Source organism: Mirounga angustirostris, unplaced genomic scaffold (genome assembly GCF_029215605.1).
Source record: "Mirounga angustirostris isolate CCGP_5_RB_7025 unplaced genomic scaffold, mMirAng1.0.hap1 SCAF_12, whole genome shotgun sequence".
In the NCBI taxonomy this organism is placed as follows: Eukaryota; Metazoa; Chordata; class Mammalia; order Carnivora; family Phocidae; genus Mirounga; species Mirounga angustirostris.
Window position 1 is genome coordinate 23,331,630 of NW_026991720.1, and position 22,959 is coordinate 23,354,588.

Consider the following 22,959-nt stretch of genomic DNA (forward strand, 5'->3'; position numbering starts at 1 on the left):
GCCTCCACACGGCTTTTTGGATTACCCTTCCAGTTATCTTCATGCCCACAAGCACACAGGACCGAATTAATTCGACTGTATCAGTCGACAACTATATTGAACAATCCCAACTTCTTTCCCTTCAGCGCTACCGCCCTGATGTAGCCTACGGGAGGCTCTTCACTCGTTGGCTCCAGTGTAACTTTCAGCTTTGTCTCCCACCACTCCCTCCCACATATCTTGTGCTCTGGCCACCACCATCTCGGTGTATCCTAACAGTTTGCCTTTTCACATCTCTTTGATCTGTCTTCATCATGTGATCTCCTCTGCCTGGACTAAGTGTGTTATGAATGCCAATAGAAGTCCCGGTTCAGTCTCGGTTAGCTTTTGAAGTCTTTCCTGACCCCACTAGGTATAATTCCTCTTTTTGCCTTCCTAACACTTTGTATCTTCAATACACTTTGCCAAATTTTGCTATAAAAAGCTTTTTATCCACATGTCCTCCTCTAGGCTAAGCTCCAGGGTAAAGATCTGCCATATTCATTTTTTTTTTTTTAAAGATTTTATTTATTTGAGAGAGCGAACACAAGCAGGCAGAGGGGCAGAGGGAGAGGAAGAAACAGACTCACTGCTGAGCAGGGAGCCCGATGTGGGGCTCGATCCCAGGGCTCTGGGATCATGACCTGAGCCGAAGGCAGATACTTGACTGAGCCACCCAAGCGCCCCTGCCTTATTCATCTTTTTATATACAGCTCTGACCTTGCTGCCCAATTCAGAGTAAATGCTCAATAATGTTAAGTGAAGTGAACTGAATGGGTGAGCCCATTGCATGTTCCTGAGTTAAGAGGAATAGAGGAAATTTTTCACTTACTCATTCAATTTCATGTCATGAAATTCAAGCAAACATTGAATGAGGACTACCATGTTAGAACACCAATGGAACATAAACCTACTATGTTCTTAGCACATAAAGCCTCATACTTTAACATCGAATTGAAACAGGCAGTATACTGATGAAAGCTTTAAATACAAAGCAAGTTAACGTGCTTTTAATTGACAAGGTGAAAGATTGACAACGAATGCTTTAGGAATGACAGTGACCCTTGGTGCTAACCAGAGAGGTCTTCCTCCTAAGAAGGTGCAACTCAAACTGGACTAAGGAATTCCTGAATGCAACTATTCAGCAACAGCAGTAACAGAAACAAGAGCAAGTGGGGGACAGAGGGGGGAGATAAATTCTTAGGTCAGGCAGGGGATGAGGGAGGTAAAAGGGGGGGGGGCATGAAGAGAAAGCACATGTATAAGTTTCTCTAAGTAATACAAAGTCTTAATCTGAGGAGCCTGAGCTGAAGGCAGTGGGAATTGTGGGTCTTCTGAAGGTTTCTAAACTTGTGCCTATGTGGGAGGTAGAATGAGATTGAAAGTGGAAAGTGGTTCTTTCTAGGAGGAACATCTCCTAATAGGGATTAACTATAGAATAGGCTGCATCAGGAGAAATGCCTCCTTGAAGTCAAGCACTGTGCCAGGTGCTGGTAAACCCACAATGAATAGGACAGGTCCCTGCCCTCAAGGAACTGCAGTCCAGCGGGAGAGCCACCCATCTCGAAAGTGTCCTAGAGGAAGCTGGATAAGGTAGTGGGACTCTGCCAGAGATGGGGCCCTCCAACCCTGAGATTCCCTGTGGATAGGGCTTGGCCTTGGGGGAAAAAAAACCTCTCATATACAAGAGAAATTTTTAAAGTGGAAATAACAAGTCCTCGACTCAGTGACTGCTTAGATGAAAGAAATAAAGGAGCAGTCAAAAATTTAAAATTTTAATCATAATAAACTGGGAGAATGAACTAAATGGGTGTAAGAAAAGGGAAATGAGTTCAAGACATGGAAAGTCTAAGATGACGGCAGAATATCTAAGAAGAGTCAATAGAGGTGCCTGGGTGGCTCAGTTGGTTAAGTGTCTGCCTTCGGCTCAGGTGATGATCTCAGGGTCCTGGGATCAAGCCCAGCGTGGGGCTTCTTGCTCAGCGGGGAGTCTACTTCTCCCTCTCCCTCTGCCACTCCAAAGAACGCTCGTACGTTCTTTCTCTCTCTCTCTCTTTTTTTTTTAAGATTTTATTTATTTATTTGAGACAGAGAGAATGAGAGAGAGCACATGAGAGGGGGGAGGGTCAGAGGGAGAAGCAGACTCCCTGCCGAGCAGGGAGCCCGATGCGGGACTCGATCCCGGGACTCCAGGATCATGACCTGAGCTGAAGGCAGTCGCTTAACCAACTGAGCCACCCAGGCGCCCCGTTTTCTCTCTCTTTCAAATAAATAAGTCTTTAAACAAATAAAAATAAAAAGAATCAATAGGCTGGAGGAGATACTTAGAAGGATCATTGGCCAGGAGGCAGCTGAGGGAGCCATGAGAACAAATGAGCTGAGGAGAGAAAAGCACATTAAGCCTCAAGGGAGCCCTGAGTTAGAAAGGAGGTGGAGGAGGAAGAGGACTTGAAGGGTGACTCACATAAGAAATGTCACCTTAGCTGCCCCTAAAAGCCCATGAGTCCTCGATTCTGTCTCTCAGAGAAGTACTGAAGTACTGTTTATGGCAAGTATGATGTCAACCTCTGAAGGCTGATGTTCTTCAAGCATTCCCTACTCTGCCCATCTGGTGCTGCTGAACACTTACTCCACAAATAAACATATTGCTTCCCATGTGCCAGATGCCATTCTAGGCACTGGGGATACAGCAATAAACAAAATGGACCAAACTCTCATGGTGCTTATATTCTGGTATGAAGCCAATAATCCAGATAAAAAAGCAAAACATAGAGAATGGGAGGTAATGATAGGTACCAAGGAATAGAATAAGGCAGAGAAGGAGAGAACAGAGTGCTGGGACTATCCAAAGTGGTGTTGCAATCTTAGAAAGAGTGGCCAGGGAAGGCTCATAAAGAGGATGAACATGTAAGTGAACATCTGAAGGTGGTGAAGAACATTCCAGGAAAAGGGAACAGCAAGAAGGCAGGCCCTGACCTGAAGCATGCTTGGAGTGTTTGAGAAGCAGCAGGGAACCAGTGTGGCTAGGCTGTGGTAATTGAGGAGAGTAGAGAAAATGAGGTCGGAGAGGAGGGAGCAGAGAGGTGGGCGAGGAGCAGAGGGACACCATGTAGGGCCTTTACGCTATTGTAAGGACTTTCCCTTTTATTATGCCTGAGAAGGCATGGAAGAGACTGGCTATTTACCAGACTGTTTCCTCTTCCCTTTATGGACACAGCTAGACTACAGTGTGGACGGGTAACTGAGCTCTGGCCAAAGGAAAAGGAGCAGAAATGATGTCTACCGCTTCCAGTACTTGCCTTACCAACCTGCCATGGGCCATTCTCCAAGCTCTCTCTCTTTCTCTGGCAACCCTAGAAGCCATGTAGTGCAGATGGCATATCACGAGATGGAAGGAGCCCAGGTTCTTGTTAAAAAAAACTCTCACTGAACAGGAACACCTTTTTTGGACTTTTTCTGAGTGAGAAATGAATTTCTACTGGTTATTTTATGCCACTGATATATTGGGATTTATCTCTTTCAGAGCTAGCATTACCTGAACTAATACAGATGGGAAGACATTGGAGGGTTTTGAGTGGAAAAGTGACATGATCTAAGATTTTTAAAGGGTTACATGTGACCGAAGAGGGTGAGATTAGAAAAAAGCCACCCCTTTAGGAGGTTTTGCAACAATCCAGGTGATGACAATGATGAGGATGGCTTGGTCCAGGGGGGTTGAGATGTGTCAGATCCTGCATATATTTTGAAAGTAGTTTAAAAGGATTTCCTGATGGGTTGGCGATGGGGTGGGGAGAAAGAGAGGAGTCAAGGATGACTTCAAAGTTTTGAGAAAGTAGAAAAATGGAGCTGCCATTGACTAGGATAGAGAAGACCTTGGGAGGGGCAAGTCTTGAGGGATAATATTGAAAGGTTAGTTTTGGACATGTTGAGATGCCTATTAGATATTCAAATAGAAATGTCCAGTAGGCAGTTGGATAGGTGTCTGTGGAGTTCACAGTGTTCTGGACTAGAGATATAAATTTGGGAATAATTGGTTTATGTGTGATATGCAGCCATGAGTTTTGATTTGGAGATGGTAGAGGGTATTGATGAGAATGAATCAGCAAAGGAAACTGAGAAGAAAAGTCAGTGAATGAGGAAAGCCAAGAGAGCGTAGTGTTCTAGAAGCCAAGTGAAGAAAGCATTTCAAGGAGAAAGGAGTAGTTACTTATGTCCCACGCTGGTAACAGAGAGAGGAGGACTGATTAGCCATTGGCTTTAGCAATGTGGGGATCAGGTTTGGTGAGGTAGTGGATGCCAAAACCTACCAGAGGGGTTCAGGAGAGAATAGGAAGCAAGAAATTGGAAACCCTTTCAAGGAGTTTTCTTTAAAGGGGTGGAGAAAACTGGAGCAGTGGGGTAGCAGGGCCAAGGGAGGTTTTGTTTTATTTTCTTCTATTTTTAAGTGGAAGAAATAACAATATGTTTAGGAGAAATATCAGTTTGTTGCTGATGGGGAGGATCTAGGAGTGAGCATAAAATTGATGTAGGAAAAAGGGAGAATTGCTAGAGCAATGTCCTTGAGTAGAGGAGATGGGATGGGATCTAGTACAAAAGGGGAAGAGTTGGACGTTGCTTAGAACTGAGACAGTTCTTCCATAGTAACAAGGAGAGAAACTAGATCTATGGGTCTAATTCCAGGTAAGTGGTGGACATGGTGGAGAGAGCTTGGAGTTCTCTTTCAATTGCTATGATGTTCTCAGAGAAAAAGGAAGCTGGGTCATCAGGAGGCACTGGGGGTTTGAGGGGAGAGAAGGTGTGAAGTAGCCATTCAGCAGAGAGAACAGATGAGGGAAGCATAGTGTGATCTCCAGGCAACACTGAGGACCCTCCTGAGATTTGAGATTATGACTTTGAGGTAACACTGGTTAGTATATCACACGGTTTTCTCCAGGCAAATTTAGCAGCATGATGCAGGCATGGAGTTGGTGGACAACTGGACTTAGCCAAGTAAACAGAATCAAGTGGAAGAGACACAAAAGTGTTGAGGGTGCATGCAAGGGAATGGTAATAGTAATGACTGATCATGGAATCTAGGCTGAGGGGAAGGAAATGAGGATGTGAGGGGAGTGAGGGACAGTGAAAACCCAGAAGGAGCAATAGATTGTGGGATTAGCGGGTGGAAGGATTACTGGACTCAGGGAAAGACAGGCGGTGGTAGAGATGGAGAGTGGAAGTAATGGGGTGGGCTACAGTTATTAACGACAAACTCTAGGATAAAATCGCAGGAGTTAGTGGCTGATGAGGGTAGTGGGCAGGATTACTGGGCTGCAGCAGCTCAAGGAACAGCGACCCGCGTATGGGAGGGGTCACCTACGTGGATATTGAAATCACCAACAAAACTCATCCTTGGAAAGAGTGATGGTGATCCAGGAGCTTACTTTTTAGCCCTCCAACCTTTTCAATTACCCCAGCGAAAGAAAAGACCCTCATAGGATATCTTAAATTAGAGCAAGACCTCTAAAAAAGCTTTCCAATTGGAAAGTTGGTTGAAATGCTCATAGTCTATTTTTTACTGAATGTGAAATATTGTGCATTTTAAACAAAGTGGCCAGTCCACTGGCCATGGTAACAGACATTCATTCCTTGGTGACTCCTTTGATCTATAACTTGCAAACCTCTGATTTTACTTTTACTTTGAGCCTGGAACCTCTGACTTACCTATGTTTTGAGGCTATACCTCCTTTCTGTGGAATCGCTGGTTTCACAAGCACTTACAAGGTATGGCAACATTTAAAGGGGGTGTCAAAGCAGGAAAAAACATGCAATGGAAAAAAGACAGTCTCTTCAATAAATGGTGCTGGGAAAATTGGACAGCCACATGCAGAAGAATGAAACTCGACCATTCTCTAACACCATTCACAAAGATAAACTCAAAGTGGATGAAAGACCTCAATGTGAGACAGGAATCCATCCTAGAGGAGAACATAAGCAGTAACCTCTTTGACATCGCCCACAGCAACTTCTTTCAAGATACATCTCCAAAAGCTAGTGAAACAAAAGCAAAAATGAACTTTTGGGACTTCATCAAGATAAAAAGCTTCTGCACAGCAAAGGAAACAGTCAACAAAACAAAGAGGCAACCCACAGAATGGGAGAAGATATTTGCAAATGACACTACAGATAAAGGGCTGGTATCCAAGATCTATAAAGAACTTCTCAAACTCAACACCCAAAAACCAAATAATCAAGTCAAAAAGTGGGCAGAAGATACGAAAAGACACTTCTCTGAAGAAGACGTACAAATGGCTAACAGACACATGAAAAAATGTTCATCATTAGCCATCAGGGAAATCCAAATCAAAACCACATTGAGATACCACCTTACACCAGTTAGAATGGCAAAAAATGGACAGGGAAAGAAACAACAAATATTGGAGAGGTTGTGGAGAAAGGGGAACCCTCTTACACTGTTGGTGGGAATGCAAGTTGGTACAGCCACTTTGGAAAACAGTGTGGAGGTTCCTCAAATTTTAAAAATAGAGCTACCCTATGACCCAGCAATTGCACTCCTGGGTATTTACCCCAAAGACACAGATGTAGTGAAAAGAAGGGCCCTATGCACCCCAATGTTCATAGCAGCAATGTCCGCAATAGCCAAACTGTGGAAAGAGCCGAGATGCCCTTCAACAGATGAGGGATAAAGAAGACGTGGTCCATATATACAATGGAATATTACTCAGCCATCAGAAAGGATGAATACCGAACTTTTACATCAACATAGATGGGACTGGAGGAGATTATGCTAAGTGAAATAAGCAGAGAAAGTCAATTATCATATGGTTTCACTTATTTGTGAAAGGAATAGCATGGAGGACATTAGGAGAAGGAAGGGAAAAATGGGGGGGGCGGGGAATTGGAGGGAGAGATGAACCATGAGAGACTATGGACTCTGAGAAACAAACAGGGTTTTAGAGGGGAGGGGGGAGGGGGGATTGGTTAGCCCGGTGATGGGTATTTTTTTTTTTTTAAGATTTTATTTATTTATTTATTTGAGAGAGAGAGAGAGAGAGAGAACACATGAGAGGGGATAGGGTCAGAGGGAGAAGCAGACTCCCCGCCGAGCCGGGAGCCCGATGCAGGACTCGATCCCAGGACTCCGGGATCATGACCTGAGCCGAAGGCAGTTGCTTAACCAACTGAGCCACCCAGGCGCCCCCGGTGATGGGTATTAAGGAGGGCACGTACTGCATGGAGCACTGGGTGTTATATGAAAACAATGGATTGTGGATCACCACATCAAAAACCAATGACGTATTGTATGGTGACTAACATAACATAATAAAATTAAAAAAAATAAAAAAGGGGGTGTCATACGCAAAGGAAATTGAGCCAGTGTCCGTAGGACTGAGACAACAGCCAACTGAAGAAGTTGGACCACAAAAGAGAAAGTCCCCCTCCTTCACACACCTTGTCCTAACACTGCCTCCTGCAGGAACCTTTCTGCAGCCTCAAACCCAAACCTTCATTTGAAATACCAGGGCCAGGCTAGCAAGTCCAAGTTAGGGAATGTGCTAAGGAAGAAGGCACAAAGCTTGAATCAAAAGAGGAACAAACAACAACAACAACAAACTGGGGGGAAAAATGAAACTTCAGAAGAGGCCCTTGGCTGGAATTAGTTTTTAGCCCCTCACAGTTATCCAGAATAATTGGCACAGAGAAGAAAACACATTTGTTTGGGTATATGGCCTTACTTTCAAGTTTTAAATTAGATAAATAGAAGCTTCGTGAGGCATCTCTCAGTGGTGTATGTCTTCTCTTGTCCTTTTCAGCTTCTCATTCAGGTCCCTTCTGTTTTCTTACCACCTCTCTGTGAGATCTCCCTTCTTCTCTTTCTCCCTCCCCTTGCTCTTCACCGCCATTTTGTTTCTTGTCCCCCTCTCCTCTGGTCCTGCCTCCCTTTCCTTCCTTCTCTCCATCTCTTGTCCGTGGCCCTTCTGAGAGCACATCTTCTTGTGCCTGCCCTGGTGGTGGTAACAGAGGCAAGGTGTGATGGGTAGTGGCACGGACCCGGAGTTACGTACTGGAATGATGCTGGAATAATGCTCTTACCCGGAGCCATGCTCCCAGGTGGCTCTCCAGGGAAAGGCTATGCTATCAGCGTGAGATGAGTCTAGTTTTTCCTTAGTCGTAGCTTTCTCCTCCCCTACATCCAGACAGAGTCCCTCAGAAAGCTGAATGCTGCAGAGTGGCGTTGGCGAGGGCTGCATAGATTCTCCCCAGTGCGAAAAGGTGGTTCAAATAGAATTTCCTGTTAATGTAGGAGAGAAGAATGTCCAATAAGACATAGCTTGCCTAAAAAGCTCTTCTGTGGACACATAGGTACTTAAGGTAATTTTTTAATTGTCAACTATTAATAACAGGTGTCTTGTCAGAGTTAGTGGTTTATTAATATTATTTGACTTGAGAAAACACAAACCACTCCTACCTTCTTTAGGGATCTCTCTCTGGTCAGGCAGAGGCACATAGGAAGTACTCAATGCATATTTGCTAAATGAATATATGGATGGGTGGATGAGCCTGTGGCACATGGAAAGATAAGGGCTGGGCTCCAGAGAAGGATCATCCCCACCCGACCCTTTCTGGCCTAGTTCCTTCTCACTCTCTGCAACAGAAGATTGGGGCTCCCCAAGAGCTCTGGAAAGGAAAAGGGAAAGCCAGCTTCCCACTCCCTCAAAGGAAGAGTCCAGAGGCACTCGGCTGAGGAGGCAGCCCCGCCCACACAGCAGGGAGGAAGCAGGTCTAGCCACAACAGTGTTGTCCGGGTCTCTGTCCTGTCAGGGCCCCTGGCAAGAGGTCCTAGGAGCCTCTAGGGGCTCTGGAGCTGCCACATTTAGGGTGTCACTCAACCCAGTTGGAGGTAGAGAAGAACAGAGCAGGAACAAAGAGAATTGAGGTGGCTTTGGCTGGCACCCCCCACTCCCACTCACAGCCTCCTGGAATCACCCCCAGGCCCCTAGGACCTGAACCCAAGCCTGAGATGGAACTCCAGGGCTGTCCCATGAAGGCGATCAGATTATTCCCATCACAGTACCTATATGAGTGGGGCCAGCTGTGGTCCCGTGGAGGCTGCCAGGGTGCTGAGGAGTGAAAGGGGCTGTGGCCCAGAGGGGTTCTCTCTTTCCCACTCTCCATAAGTGAGCGAATCTCTCCAACTGAGGTCGCGGGTGCAAGGGATGCCGTCTTCACTGTGAGTATCTTTCTCTAGGTCATAAAGGGAATGCATTCGTTTGTAACTTTAATTCACAGAGCAGTCTCACAGGTTATGGCCAACACTTGTGGGGTGCTTTCTATGAGCCAGGCACGGTTCCAAACAACCACACACCTTAATGCTCTTTTAATTCTCACAAGGAGCCCGAGAGGTCAGTGCTGCTGTAGTTCCCATTTTACTAGGATTCTGAGGCCCAGCGAGGTTAAGTCACTTACCTGTGGTCACATAATGAGGAGTCAGAGCCAGAATTCAAAGCCAGGCAGTTAGGCAATAGAGCCCATGTTTTAACTATTATATCCTTTGAACAAGGCAGTGCCAGTAAAAGGAGGGAACTAACATGCTTGGAGAGGATCACTGAGTGAATTTCCCGAAGAGATTCAGCTAGCTGAACTGGCAATGGCCGTGAACCCAGATGGCCTTAAGCCAGAGCCTGTTCTTAGTCCACTTGGCTTCAGCTACTCAAAGGGTGGCTTGCAGCCCAACAGCTTTGGCATCACCTGGGAGCATGTTAGAAATGCACAGTCTTGGGTCCATCCAGACCTACTGAGTCAAAATCTGCATTTTAACAAGATCCCCAGGGGACTGCTTGCACATTATAGTTTGGGAAGCACTGAAGTAGGGCCACACTACCCACTGATGGGGGAGTTGAAAAGTTCAGCCACACAGGTAAGCCTTGGGACCCTGGTTTTTCCCAATGTAGCTCTCTCTTTCTTTTCATCCAGAAGTTCCCAGAGGCTGGGGTATAACTGTCCTCCCAAACTCAAAGGGTACACTATCTGGACCAAAGAGGAAAAAGAGGTTCCTTCAGGTACAAGGAGAGTGAAGGGTCCTGAGAACATTCTAGGACAATTCACTGAAATCAGCCTCAAGACAGCTTGGGCGTGGTAGTTGTCAGAACACCACATACCTTGTGACTCTGAAATTCCAACTGTTCTCTCAAGTCCTAGAAGTAAATGTGACTTATTCTCTGTCTTCTTCAACCATAATCTCATGGGGTGTTTTGAGTGTGTATGTGATTGAATGTATGTGTGAAAACAATGCATCATCATTGTATTATCAGTCACATGACATGAGAACACATTCTCAGGCTTGGGAAAACGTGGGCCAGCATCAGCTCTACTCACCATTTAGAACAGGGGCTGAATGACCTGGCAGCCTCCAGCCTGAATTTGGCCTGCAGATATGTTTTGTTTGCCCACTAAGTGTCAGCCTAGACTGTGTGTTAGTGTTTATGGGGCAGGGGATAGGTCACATAAAAATCTAGATTTGTGGCTTTTGTTGAGAAATCAGAGTATCTGGCAACACCAGGCCTGTGTTCCAGCATGGTGACAATTGAAGGCTTCATGGAAACCTTCACTTTCTCATCGCCACCGTCCCTACCACCTCCTACTGCCTCCTCAGTGCTGAAACCAAGTGTCAGCCTAGCTGGTGTTTAACTTACAATGGAGTTGAGAGAAAAGTCAACCATTTCTTACATGACACCTAGACTCTCTACCCATTCATACCACCTGCAGACGTTTGGGTTGGAATCCCTGGTTTGGATGAAAGTCGAGAGCTTCTCTGCGATCTACACATTCCTCTAAATTCCTAAATATAACACGATATTCTGGTTGCCTCCTGAACCAATTTGGAGGAATAATTTATTAGTGGTGTGGCACACGGATATTTACTGAACTCCCATTGGGTTCCTAGCCCTGTGCTAGCCACTGCAGATAATTCAGAGGCATGAAAAGAATGAGTATTGGCAGAAGAAATAAGACTTAAGCCTATGAAACAAGTAGGGAATAATGTCATAGAGGTTATGATCAAGGATGGGTAGGATTGAGGGTGGGGCATCAGGGGGAAGGGAACAGAGGGAATGAATAAGGCACAGGGAAGGATAGCGAATACTTGACTAGAGCAGATTTGGGTTGGAGAAGAAGATGAGGCAAGGGGCGTCTATTTGAGGGGGAGAAACTGTTCGGGTCCTGCATGCCAAAATGAGTGGATTTGGGGTAAACTAGAACCTGGCAATAAGTAGGGAACCGGCTGCTCTTTCCAGAATGTGTCATGCTCTTTCACCCAGACTCTGCCTCTTTTTAGAATGCCTTGCCTTGGGGCGCCTGGGTGGCTCAGTTGGTTAAGCGACTGCCTTCGGCTCAGGTCATGATCCTGGAGTCCCTGGATCGAGTTCCGCATCAGGCTCCCTGCTCGGCAGGGAGCCTGCTTCTGCCTCTGACCCTCCCCCCTCTCATGTGCTCTCTCTCATTCTCTCTGTCTCAAATAAATAAATAAAATCTTTAAAAAAAAAAAAAAAAAGAATGCCTTGCCTTCTCTGCTTCAGTCAGCCCCGCCTGCACTCATCCTCTATGCCTCAGCTCAGACCCCGGGCCTTCCCAAACAGCCTCCTGGGGGGAGTGAGGGACCCCTGTCTCTATGCTCCTGAGGGACCCCAGGCATGAGTTCTGAATGTTGCCTAGAAAGAGAGGTTTTGAGATTTCAGAATCTACCCATCTGACTCCATCAAATTATAAACCCTTTCACAGGGGTACTGTGTCCTTCTTCATTGTGACTCCAAAGCCTTCAACAGTGTTGGGCACTTACCAAGTGCTCACCGCATGTTTTGGAATGAGTAAATGAATGAATAAACTAGAGAAGATTACTGTACAGGCCAGGCATGCAGTGATAAGGTGGTTAGTGTAGAATCTGCAGGAGTAGAACTGAAGGAAAGAATACAAGAAACATTTCAAAGAAAGAAATTGGTAAGACTTGCTGCCAGATTGAGTATGGTGGCCAAAGAGCCTAGAGGAACTCAAACTAAGATAAGGAAAGACAACAGAGATCCGGGAAAGCTGGGATGGGGAGCTGGTGGGGGGACTTATTCCTACATGTGTGGAGCAGAAAGTTCTCCGAGACATGGGTGCCCTGTGCCCTCCATTACCTGAGCTGTCCCTTTTGGTCTGTGTCTTTTTGTTGCTCCTGGAACTCCAGCCATTTCAGGATCAAGGAAATGAAGGTCAAAAGGAAAAGAACAGAGCATGAAATTCTCATTTCAAATCTTCTTTCCAGTTATATTTTTCTTCATGCAAAAGCTTTAGAGGCAGATATAAATATGAAAAAGGCCACCGTGGCGACACCGGGTGGGTGTGCTGCATAATAAAGTACCAGAAAAAAACTCAGGAAGGGGAAGTGGGGAGGGGGGCGGGGTGGGGAGCTGAGCCCATGCTGCCGCTTTTGCTGAGGAAGAGTGGGTGCGACTGCATCTGTTTGGTCCTTTGTCTCAGCCTTTTATTGTATTTGCTGTAAGTTGCTGGTTGTTGCCAATGTGCAAAAACTGACATAATTGCAAACAGACTAGAACCTGCCTGAATGAGGAGAGAAACCATCACTCAGGGCTTCGTTCTAGGAAATTAAAGAGAAGAAACCCAATGTCTGTCCAAAGCAATTACTGAGAGAACAGTGAAGCAAAAATTCATTATCCCCTATTTCTCACAGCCCTCCGATCCATCTGGGACACGACAGCCCCAATTAGGTTGCCCCAGCTTACCGGCTGGCCTCTTCACACCTAGGCTCCCTCCCTTCAAATCAACTAAGGCTCCCACTCCACTAAGGTCTTAATTCATGCCCACGCTTCCCAGGCCCTGGCTCGGCCCTGCCCACTTCTACTTCCATCCTCCCACCACCACCATTTCCCCACTGGTCTTTCCTCCCTTTTTCTAAACTCACCAAGTCTCTTCCTCAGGATGAAGCCTCCTTTGATCCCTCAACCTCTACAGCTTTCTTCACCCTTCATCTGGTTAGAGCCTATTCTCTTCTGGTCTTAGTCTCCTCTGACCTTCCAGAAATATTAAAAGCTGCCTGTGCCAGAGATTGCCACAGGCCCCCAGTCTCCTTCTCTCCTTCCTCAGGGGCAGAACATCTAATTTTGTGTGAGGCACATGGCTATGAACAATGATGAATGCATTTCCCAGCTCCCTTGTAGCTGGGGGTGGCCAGGTGACTGAATGGTGGCCATGAATATAAACAGAAGCTATCCTTCAAACAGTAATAAAAAAAGAAAAATCCGTGATTTCAGATTTTGAGACGGTCAATAAGTTGCTTCAATATATCTTGCTCTATTAGAGTCCAGGGGTCTCCAGCTCAGTAATATTGACATCTTACCCAGAAATTACTTAACTATACTCTGTAGTTAAGTCTCTGATATGTATACAGAGTGACAACCTCCCGTGTAAATTCTTAGGCCATGGGCAACTAACAAGTCTTTTTCTTGTGTGACTACTTTTCTATTTCCAGCCCACGCTTGAGTTAATAATACGAGTTAATATTTATTGAGGATTTCCTTACGTCTGCCTTCCTAAATCTGCTGAGGAGCATGCCAAGTACTGCTGTGTATGAGCTCATTTAATCTTACAAGATCTGGATGAGGTCAGCACTACCATAATTTCCATTTTGCAGATCTGAACACTTAGGGCCAGAAAAGTAAAGCAATGTGCCTGAAGGCTCACAGTCAGAGCAGTGACTTGGGCCCAGGACTGTGTGAGCTTGCCCCCTCCAACTCTGCTGGCTTACTACCAACACTGGGGGAAAGCCTTTCTTTCTTTTTCTTTTTTTTTTTTTTTTTTTGGTTCTGTCTCTGCGTTGCTGGTCCCTATTGTGACAAAAACCTTCTTCTTTCTAACACCTAGTTTTTCTCTTCTGGTGACATTTACTAACTTACTTCTGTCCTCCCTTTCCTTTTAAACCACAGATCAAGATTGCCAGACCCCGATTCCCACATTACCTTTGCGCTCTGGTCGTGGTGCCCTGTGGTCTAACTGCTCTCAATGCCTGTCAACCCTAAGGCAGCTGCACATACAAGGACATTTCCTCAGGCATGGAGAAGATGAGCCTGTACAATGGAGCTTTCCAGAATGGATTATACATTTAGAAAGCAACCACAGAAGCTCCCTGAAGTCCAAGCAGAGGCCAGGTGAATGGGTAAATGAACTCAATGAGTAGACAATGTTTTAGTTATTTCTCCGTAAGAACTAGGAACAGGATTAGAAATTGGGTTTTCCTTTCCCACCTGTGCTATTATCTTATTCTTATTATTGACGAGTTACTTCTTATTTTGTACAACATTCCTCTGGAGTCGAGCCTACCATGCTTGCTTTGTGGAGGAGACTAAGGCAAAGAGAACTGGTGAAAGGTTACTCTGAGTCGAGGATAAAACCTGGATCCTGAGTGGTAGCAAGTATTTCATGCTCCTCCTTCTGCTCCTTTTCCAAGTGACTTGGTTTCTAGATCTTACAGCCCAGGCCATCTGGGCTGCAGCAGGGATGTCAGGCTGGCCTGATTTAAGGCATGTACCTGAACTCATTGTGCTGGCGCAGGTCGGCAAAAATCTGAGAGAGCGCCTCACTCTCCCCCTTGGCCATCAGCTGCATGAGGCTCTCGCTGGGCTGGGAGGCTTGGGGTTTCTTCTCTACTGACTAGATGGAGGGAAAAAGCAAAGCCAGGTGGTTAAGGCCTTAGGGTCTCTGCATTTTCCTAATCACGGTCCAGACCTGAAAGTGTTGAAACTCGAGCTGTTCCTCTGGGCTGATGGGTCAGCTGCTCGGAGAGGCCATTCTGAGGCCATCTCTGATCATACCGCCTGTATTGTTATAAATATCCTTTAGTGCCTTAAAGATAATACTGTCATTGAAAACTTTAGACATAATTTAGTAGATAATCTATTCTTATTAACGTACCTTCACACGTTCCTGAATAGCCTATTCCTATAAACTTTAATAAAGCTTCTGCTACTTGGTTTTATATTTCAGGGTAGGGGGATCAAATATCTGTTGTAGGAATTTAATAGATACTTAAAAAAATAATTTATCTGGGCGCCTGGGTGGCTCAGTGTTAAGCGTCTACCTTCAGCTCAGGTTATGATCTCAGGGTCCTGGGATCAAGCCCCGCCTTGGGTTCCCTGCTCGGTGGGGAGTCGGCTCCCTCTCCCTCTGCCCCTTATGCTGGAGCTCTCTCTCTCTCTCAAATAAGTAAATAATATCTTTTAAAAAATTAATCTCTCTAAGAAAAATCCTATGTTGAGCTGCTTTTCACACTTGGGTAAAATTGCTTTCTTTCCTGTTGCCTGTGATACCCCCATAGGTACTCTAGCCGTGCATGCTGCTCATAGTCATTCATGCATTCATTCATTATTTATTGAATGTCAGCATTGTACCAGGCACTAGGGATATAACAGCTAAGAAGATGGGGAAAAACCCTTTGCCTTCATGGAGTTTATGTTGCAGCTCAAATTGATCTGATGTCACATCTTAAGGCCTGGGGCAAAAATGCCCAGGTGAATTCTATCAAATACTTAATGATAATACCAATTCTTCAAAAACTCAGAAAACAGAGGAGGAAAGAACACTTCCTAAATCAGTCAATGAGGCTAGTACTACTCCAAGACCAAAGTCAGGGTATCACAAAGATTTCTGAAGAAAACTACAGACCAATATCACTAATGAACATAGATGCAAAAATCTTTAACAAAATGCTAGCAAACTGAATCCAGGAACATATAGAAAGGATTATATATACCATGACCAGGTGGAATTTTTATTGCAGAAACACAAGGTTGGTGAGGATATAGAGAAACTGAAACCCTCATGCATTGCTGATGGGAAGGTAAAATGGTAAGCCACTTTGAAAAATAGTTTGTCAGTTTCTTTAAAAGTTAAATCTAGGGGCGCCTGGGTGGTTCAGTCGGTTAAGCATCTGCCTTCGGCTCAAGTCATGATCCCGGGGTCCTGGGATCGAGCCCTGCATCAGGTTCCCTGCTCGGCGGGAAGCCTGCTTCTCCCTCTCCCTCTGCCTGCTGCTCTCCCTGCTTGTGTGCTCTCTCTCTGTCAAATACATAAATAAAACCTTAAAAAAATTTTTTTTAAATGAAAGTTAAATCGAAACTTATTCCATGACCCAGCCATTACATTCCTTGGAATCTACCCAAGACAAATGAAACATACATCTATGCAAAAACTTGTACACAAATGTTCATAACAGCATTATTCATGATAGTCAAAAACTGGAAACAATGCAAATGTCCAACTGGTGAATGGACAAACAAAATGTGGTCTATCTATATGATGGAATGCTATTCAGCAATGAAAAGGAATACGGATAGTCTGTGACTCTGCCACAGAGTTGGCCTCATGCTACAATATAAATGAGCCTGAAAAACATCATGCTAAGGGAAAGAAGCCAAGCATAAAAGACTATATATTGTAGGATTTCATTTATATGAAATGTCTAAGAAATATGAATTTATAGAGACTGAACACAGATCACAGGCTGCCTAGGGCAGGAAATAGGGACATTTGAATGACTGCAACTGGGCAGAAGGGAATCTTTAGGGTGATGGAAGTTTTCTAAAACTGGATGGTAGTAATGGTTGCCCAACTCTATACAGTTACTGAGAATGTTGAGCTGTATACTTGAAAAGGCTGGGTTTTATGGTTGTAAATTATACCTCAATAAAGCTGATTAGCAAAGGCCTAAGGCAGGGATCACCTTCACAGGGTGCTCACATACCAGCTCACCTAAACTCCACAGTTCAGCTCTGGCCTTTGCTGGAGGTGGCAATGGTGCCCACTTACGTTAGAGTCTCCCGAGGGGCTGCAGCTGTTCTTGGGTACCAGACAGTGAGTGACAAGAATCCTAGGGTCCTTGGTGGTGATGGACAGGCCCTTATGCAGAATTTGAACCAGTCGGATCCAGAAGTGGAAGACAGTCTCAGGATGGTCAGGGTGGAGCCTTAGGTAGTAGATCTTCTCGGTGACTGTCCTCAAACGCAGGATGCGCTGAAGCCGGTCACAGACCTGGAACTCCACAAACTTCAATGGGAGGATCCTAAAGCCACAAGGGAAGACACACCATGGCAACCCTATGGCTTCTGATCCAACCCTGACTTCGTTAAAATGAGGAGTGTCTCCTACAGGACTGAGGTTTTTGGGGGTAGGAGAGAGAATGTTTAGCACCATGGTGCTCAAACTTTGGGGAGACCAGATTTACCTGGGGCGCTTGTTTAAAATGCAGACACCTCAAGATATCCCCTACAACTCAGATTCAGTAGGTCTGGGGTGTGGCCCTGAAATCTGCCATGATTCTCATGCTGGTGTTCCCTGGGATCCTGCTTGAGAGAGATAGCCCTGGAATAAGGAGGCTGGGGTCATAGGGGTTTTTAGTTTCCTTCTTGATAGTATAAAGGGAACTTCCAGCTTGTCTGTTCATTGACCCCAGTGCTTTCACTACTCTTCCCAAGGGGGCTAGAGTTCAAGGAACTGGGCTGTACTTTCTATAGGTACACCCAGAACATAAAGGTGAGGTTTATCACCAAGCTGACATGGAGAAATGAAGGGTTTACCTGGACTTCTGGGAATCTCTAGAGATTCTTGAGATATCCTACAGATTACTTGAAGAGATTCAAACATCAGAAAGGGCTGTTTCATCCCAGAGGAGTCTGAGTTTCCTGTATGTTACAGTTCTAAGTGAGACTTAGTTCCGCTCATTTTACCCCAGGAAAACTGAGATGAGGCAAATAGCTTGAGACTCAAAACTTATTTGAGTCATTTGGATACCAAAGACTAGAGTCTGTGTCTCCCAATCAGTGCTCCATTGGCTGGACCTCACTGCTTCCTTGCCCCTCAGCCCGAGGCAGGGAGATTTGCTATGGATTCAGTGGGGTGAGAGCAACAGGAAGGAAAGAAGTCATGTTGACTGGCTTCTCATTGCTGACCGCATAACACTTCCCTTTGCCCCCCTCCCCCAAGCTTGGCCTAATGCTTCCAGTGCACCCTCTGTCTCGGGCTACTGTTGTCTACAATAATAATGTCACTGCCAGCGACTTCTCTGTTTCTCCCTACTTTGAGTTGAGTCACAAAGCAGCCTCTACTTTGGGTCCACCCCTCACCCTACTCGTCCTCTGTTCCCATCTGTATTGCTTACCTCTTCAGCTTGATGTTTGGGGCCATAGATGGTCTGTTCCATGTCTGGCTCTGTCCCTGGTGCCATTTGACACTAGCCATGAGGAGGATATTGGGAAGGGGCAGGCAGGGCACGGAGGAGGTTACCCCAAGGGCCATGGTGTTGGAGGCTTTGTAGATGTCTATCCAGTTCCTGCCCTTTCTGACCTGCAAAGCAGCCCCATGGGCACAGCCTGAGCATTTGGCAGAAGCAGCAGTGTATTCTAGCTGAGGGGTCTCTCAACCTCAGCCCTATTCACATTTGGGGCTGGCTAATTCTTTGTTTGGGGGCGGGGGCGTCTGCAGGATGGTTAGTAGCAGCCTCCGTCTCTACCCACTAGACGCCAATAGCAATCCCTTTCCCCCGCCCAAGTTGGGACCATCAAAAATATCTCCAGAGGTTGCCAAATGCCCCCTGGCAGTGGCAGGCGAAATCAATGCTTGTTGAGACCCACTGTTTAATCCTATGTTGGTGGGGCGCCTGGGTGGCTCAGTTGTTAAGTGTCTGCCTTTGGCTCAGGTCATGATCCCAGGGTCCTGGGATCGAGTCCTGGGATCAAGTCCTGGGATCGAGTCCTGGGATCGAGCCCTGGGATCGAGCCCTGCATCGAGCCCTGCATCGGGCTCCCTCCTCGGGAGGAAGCCTGCTTCTCCCTCTCCCACTCCCCCTGCTTGTGTTCCTGCTCTCACTGTCTCTCTCTGTCAAATAAATACATAAATAAATAAAATCTTTAAACCTATGTTGGTTGAACAACAGTAAGAGTATTTACACTACCTCCTATCAACAATCGCCCACAAGAACCATAGCCCAGGAGTTCCTGGACCTGTGTCACGTTTCTGTGACTCTTCCCCACACTGTTTCCTGGGTTTTCTTTGAAAAATTTGTCCTTAGGCCATTCTTTGAGGGGCCCTATTATCTCCTGCACTTTCCCTGAACTGTGAGGTCCCTTGCAGCTCCCAAGGTCTGTTTATTCTGGGTTCTACCTGGCCTGAGGAAAGGAAGGGCAGGCAAGGAAACAAAAATGCACAGAGGGGCCCCAGGGTGGTGCAGTCGGTTAAGCGGCTGACTCTTCATTTCGGCTGAGGTCACGATCTTGGGGTCCTGGGATGGAGCCCCCAACCCCCCAGTCGTGGGATCTGTGCTCAGCAGGGAGTCTGCTTGAGATTCTTGCTCTCTCCCTCTCCCTCCGCCCTCCCTCTCTGCGCAGTGCACTCACATGCACTCTCTCAAATAAATAAATAAGTCTTTTAAAAAAAAATGCCCTGAGTGCCCGTTGTACTTGGGCCTTTGCTTCCTGTGTTTGCATAGAACAACCAGGTTGGTCCAACCCCTTTTATAATAGAGGAAACTGGGATTCAGGGCATGCAGGTCACTTGCACAGTGACACCTCATGAAAGCAGAGACTCTGAGCCCTGGTCCCTCTCGGGGGCCCGGCTCCTGTTCTTTCACCAATCAGCATTTCTGTTACAAACCCTCCAAGGGCAGCCCATTTCACTGCCTCTTTGTTCACCTCTTTGGGCTGACACCCTGGAGAAGGAAGCACATGGAGGGATTCAGATACCAAGTCCTCTACTCAGAGCAGAGAACTCCTGACCTCTGTCCCCACGATGACAAGTGTCTGCAGAAGAAGCCCTGTCTGGGGCTCTGCAAGGTCAGGGTCAGATGCATTCCAGGCCCACTGACTTCTCCTTGCCCCAGTTCTCACTCCATTCCAGTCTCTGGGACAGACTCTCCTGGTCACATCTTGGGAACAGGTTGAGAAGAATCAAGGAGTGCCATTCTGAGCGACCCACGAGTACCTGGACAAAGTTGCTTTCAAACACCACTGAGTCAGGAAATAGGTTGAATTCTGGAGAATGAAGCATCTGGCAGAGCAGTCCCTCCTCCACACCCAGGCCAACTCCAGGGTTTGGCTCCCCATCCACAGGCAAGAGGCCCCTGACTTCTTCCCAGGCATTCAGGGAAGGGAAGGTTGGAAAAGATCTTGTGACTTTTACTGTCTTCTTTGATTTCCACCGAGTCTTTCTCTGTGGAACTGATGACAACATTTCCGCACATGCTCAGGGGCCTGCTGCAAGTTTGCCCTGGTATCTCTCTCTTCCCTCCTGGCCCTGGGCAGCTAGCCAAGGCCTGGGACCGCCAATCAGCTCACAATGATGAATGGATGACATCATGAAAAAACCAGGGCAGGCCTGCAGGAAAGGGAAATGCAGAGGAGCCTCCCTTTGCCTCCAGAGGGCTTGTTTCTGCCCTGATATTCCCCAGCCCCTGTCTGGGGACATAGGGCCCCCAGAGCTTGCTGGGAAAGGGGTGAGCCAGGCAGGAAGCAAGGAAGGAAGGCTGCTGGGAGGCTATTTTCTTCCCTGCCTTTCAACCCTCCCTTACTCTTAATGCAACCTACCCCAAGCAGGGGTATGTGCTGTTGTCTATTTAAAACCCAGCCTTTCCGAGCTGTGTATGAGGCGGGAACACAAAACACACCGGTTTATCCGCAGGAGCCTTTTCCGTTTTGGAAGGAATTGCTGGGCCCTGCTCCATGCTCTGCTACGCCTGGGTGGTTACTTCTGCAGGCCTATTTCCCTTAGGAGGTCAAACTGAAGGAGGAGTCCAAGTAATTAGTTTCTTACCCAGAGGCTGGCTCTGTGAGGGTGCCCAGCTGAGAAGACTAGAGCTGCGACAGGGCAGTTCTGCTAGATCAACAAAATGTTCCCCCTCTCAGAGAGTGACAGCATGCTCATCCTGGAGTCAGAAGAAGCAAGAGCCCAAGTCCTGCAGTGGCTAGGTCAAGGACAAAGAAGGAAGCAGGCTGACCGCTGTTCAAGGCCACTTCGGGGAGAAATTATATTCTAATTTGGACAAAATCCCGGAATTTGCTGAACGATGTATTATCTATCAAAATCAAAGGTGATCAGTTCAGAAAAGCAATTGGACAACCAGTGTATGCGATGTACAAGCATGAAGATTTATTTTTCTATTTCATTAGCAAGTCAGAGAGGCAGCTGAAAGGTCATAAGGCCCTGCTGATCTGATTCCATCTGCCCCTCACCTGGCCGCTTCTAGTTTGCCCGGTTCAAGCACTGGAAACCACTCCGTGGTTGGTAAAGCAACTGTGGCATTCCTGTTCCTCGTTTTCCTTTGTTTATCACGTGGGACAAATGCCCTCCATGGAATAGTCTCTAAGGAGGGGGTCAAGAGACCCCGTCCTGAGGTTACCATTTCTCTGGAAGCAACACACAGTCCAAACGTGATGGCAGCTAACACGCTGGTTTAAGTTAAAGCTTACCCACCACAGTCAAGCTCATTGGTCTAGCTATGTGGTTTGGATGTATTTGGCCATTGAGACATCCAAAAGTCCCCTTCGGTGGGGAAGATGATGTTTCCTGTTTTCTGTGCAAGCCTGTTTAGCCTACTTCTGTGGGATTGAAAGAGGCTTTAGCTCCCCGTCTAGAAAGTTAATTGTGAGGAAATGAGCTTTCGGCTCTAAACAAAATCCTAAGCAATAGTCAAATGTCTTTTCCTACTTGCCCCCATCAAACCTCAAAAACTAGCACACTGAATCTTTTTAAAAACTATTTGACAGATGCTTAGCTGCCTTTCTCAATATCCATGCTCTCCATTTCTTTATTAATGATGGAATGTCTGATCTTTAGTTGGGCACAACTTTCTGGAATAAAAATTACATTTCCTGGCCTCCCTTACAGCTAGGTAAGGCCATGTGACTATGTTGTGGCCACAGAGATGTAAGCCCACCGTGCATCTGTGGTGAGGAAACATTGTAGGAAGGGGCATACTTTTTTCACTCCTTATTTTTTTCCTTCTGGCTGGAATAGAGACTTGACAGTGGGAGCTTGAGCAGCCCCTTTGGGCCATGAAGTGGCATTCTACTGACAGTAGCATGGCAAGATAAAAGGGCTGCAGTTCCTTGATGATCATAAAACTGCCATACTAGTCCTGCCTGGACTGTGTACCTCCAGACTTCTTTTATGTATCAGAGAAATAAATTCGGGTTTTCTGTCATACTGAGTCAGGCTTAAAACTTGCTGATACAAGGCTCCTGGGTGGCTCAGTAAGTTAAGTGTCTGCCTTCGGCTCAGGTCATGATCCCAGGGTCCTGGGTTGGAGCCCAACATGGGGCTCCCTGCCCAGTGGGGAGTCTGCTTCTCTTGCTCCTCTGCCCCCATCTGTCTCCCCACCACAGTGATCTTGTCTCCTTGGCAATGTTGGTAGCACTTTGGTTTGAGGCTAAAATCACTTACTAGTGTAAAATATCATTTCAAAGCTTGCTCAGGAGTGACCAGGATTTCTGAGTGTCAGTTGGGGCTGGACCAGGGTGCTTTGGCGCTTAAAGCTTACACAATTTTGGAGACACTTAAAATAAAAATACTGGATGGATGGGGCAATAGGGAGTTTTAGTTCAGCAAGATGACAAAGTTCTGGAGGTGGGGCGTGGTGATGGGTGCACAACAGTGTGAATGTACGTCATTCCACTGAATTGTCTGCTTGAAATGGTATATTTTATGTCTGTTTTACTACAGTAAAACATTTCTAAAACATAACAAATAAAAAATCCCCACAAAAATGTGATACAAAATTGCCAGAAGCCCTCCTAGGGCCTTGGAAGTTTCCATGTGAACAAAGGGCCCTAAAGCATAAGCTTTATTATCTTCATGGCAAATCTGTCCCATTTAAATCTGTGTCACTATTTAAAAAAAAAACAAAAA

General features: G+C 46.2%; 1 protein-coding gene across 2 annotated transcripts; it reads right to left on the reverse strand.

Annotated features, from left to right (window-relative positions):
* Nucleotides 1-550: 550 nt before the first annotated feature.
* Nucleotides 551-20,301, reverse strand: GARIN1B (golgi associated RAB2 interactor 1B). 2 transcript variants are annotated; one of them, XM_064574981.1, is made up of 7 exons: nucleotides 20,038-20,301; nucleotides 18,221-18,405; nucleotides 16,873-17,125; nucleotides 14,597-14,718; nucleotides 12,189-12,226; nucleotides 9,092-9,261; nucleotides 551-8,308 (listed from the first exon to the last, which is right to left on the reverse strand). In XM_064574981.1, exons 1-6 carry the CDS (start codon nucleotides 20,284-20,286, stop codon nucleotides 9,092-9,094), a joined length of 1,017 nt encoding a protein of 338 aa, XP_064431051.1. In that variant the 5' UTR covers nucleotides 20,287-20,301; the 3' UTR covers nucleotides 551-8,308. The 2 variants fall into 2 exon arrangements, with proteins under 2 accessions (XP_064431051.1, XP_064431050.1); XM_064574980.1 differs by having other exon boundaries at nucleotides 12,189-12,232.
* Between the last annotated feature and the right edge of the window lie 2,658 nt (nucleotides 20,302-22,959).

Coding starts and splice junctions, on each gene's coding strand:
- GARIN1B (XM_064574980.1), bottom strand. CDS start 20,286: ATGTTGTCATCAGTTCCACAGAGAAAGACTCGGTGGAAATCAAAGAAG. Junction 17,126..18,220: donor CCAAACATCAAGCTGAAGAG/GTAAGCAATACA, acceptor TTGTGGCTTTAG/GATCCTCCCATTGAAGTTTG. Junction 14,719..16,872: donor GCCCCTCGGGAGACTCTAAC/GTAAGTGGGCAC, acceptor CCCTCCATCTAG/TCAGTAGAGAAGAAACCCCA.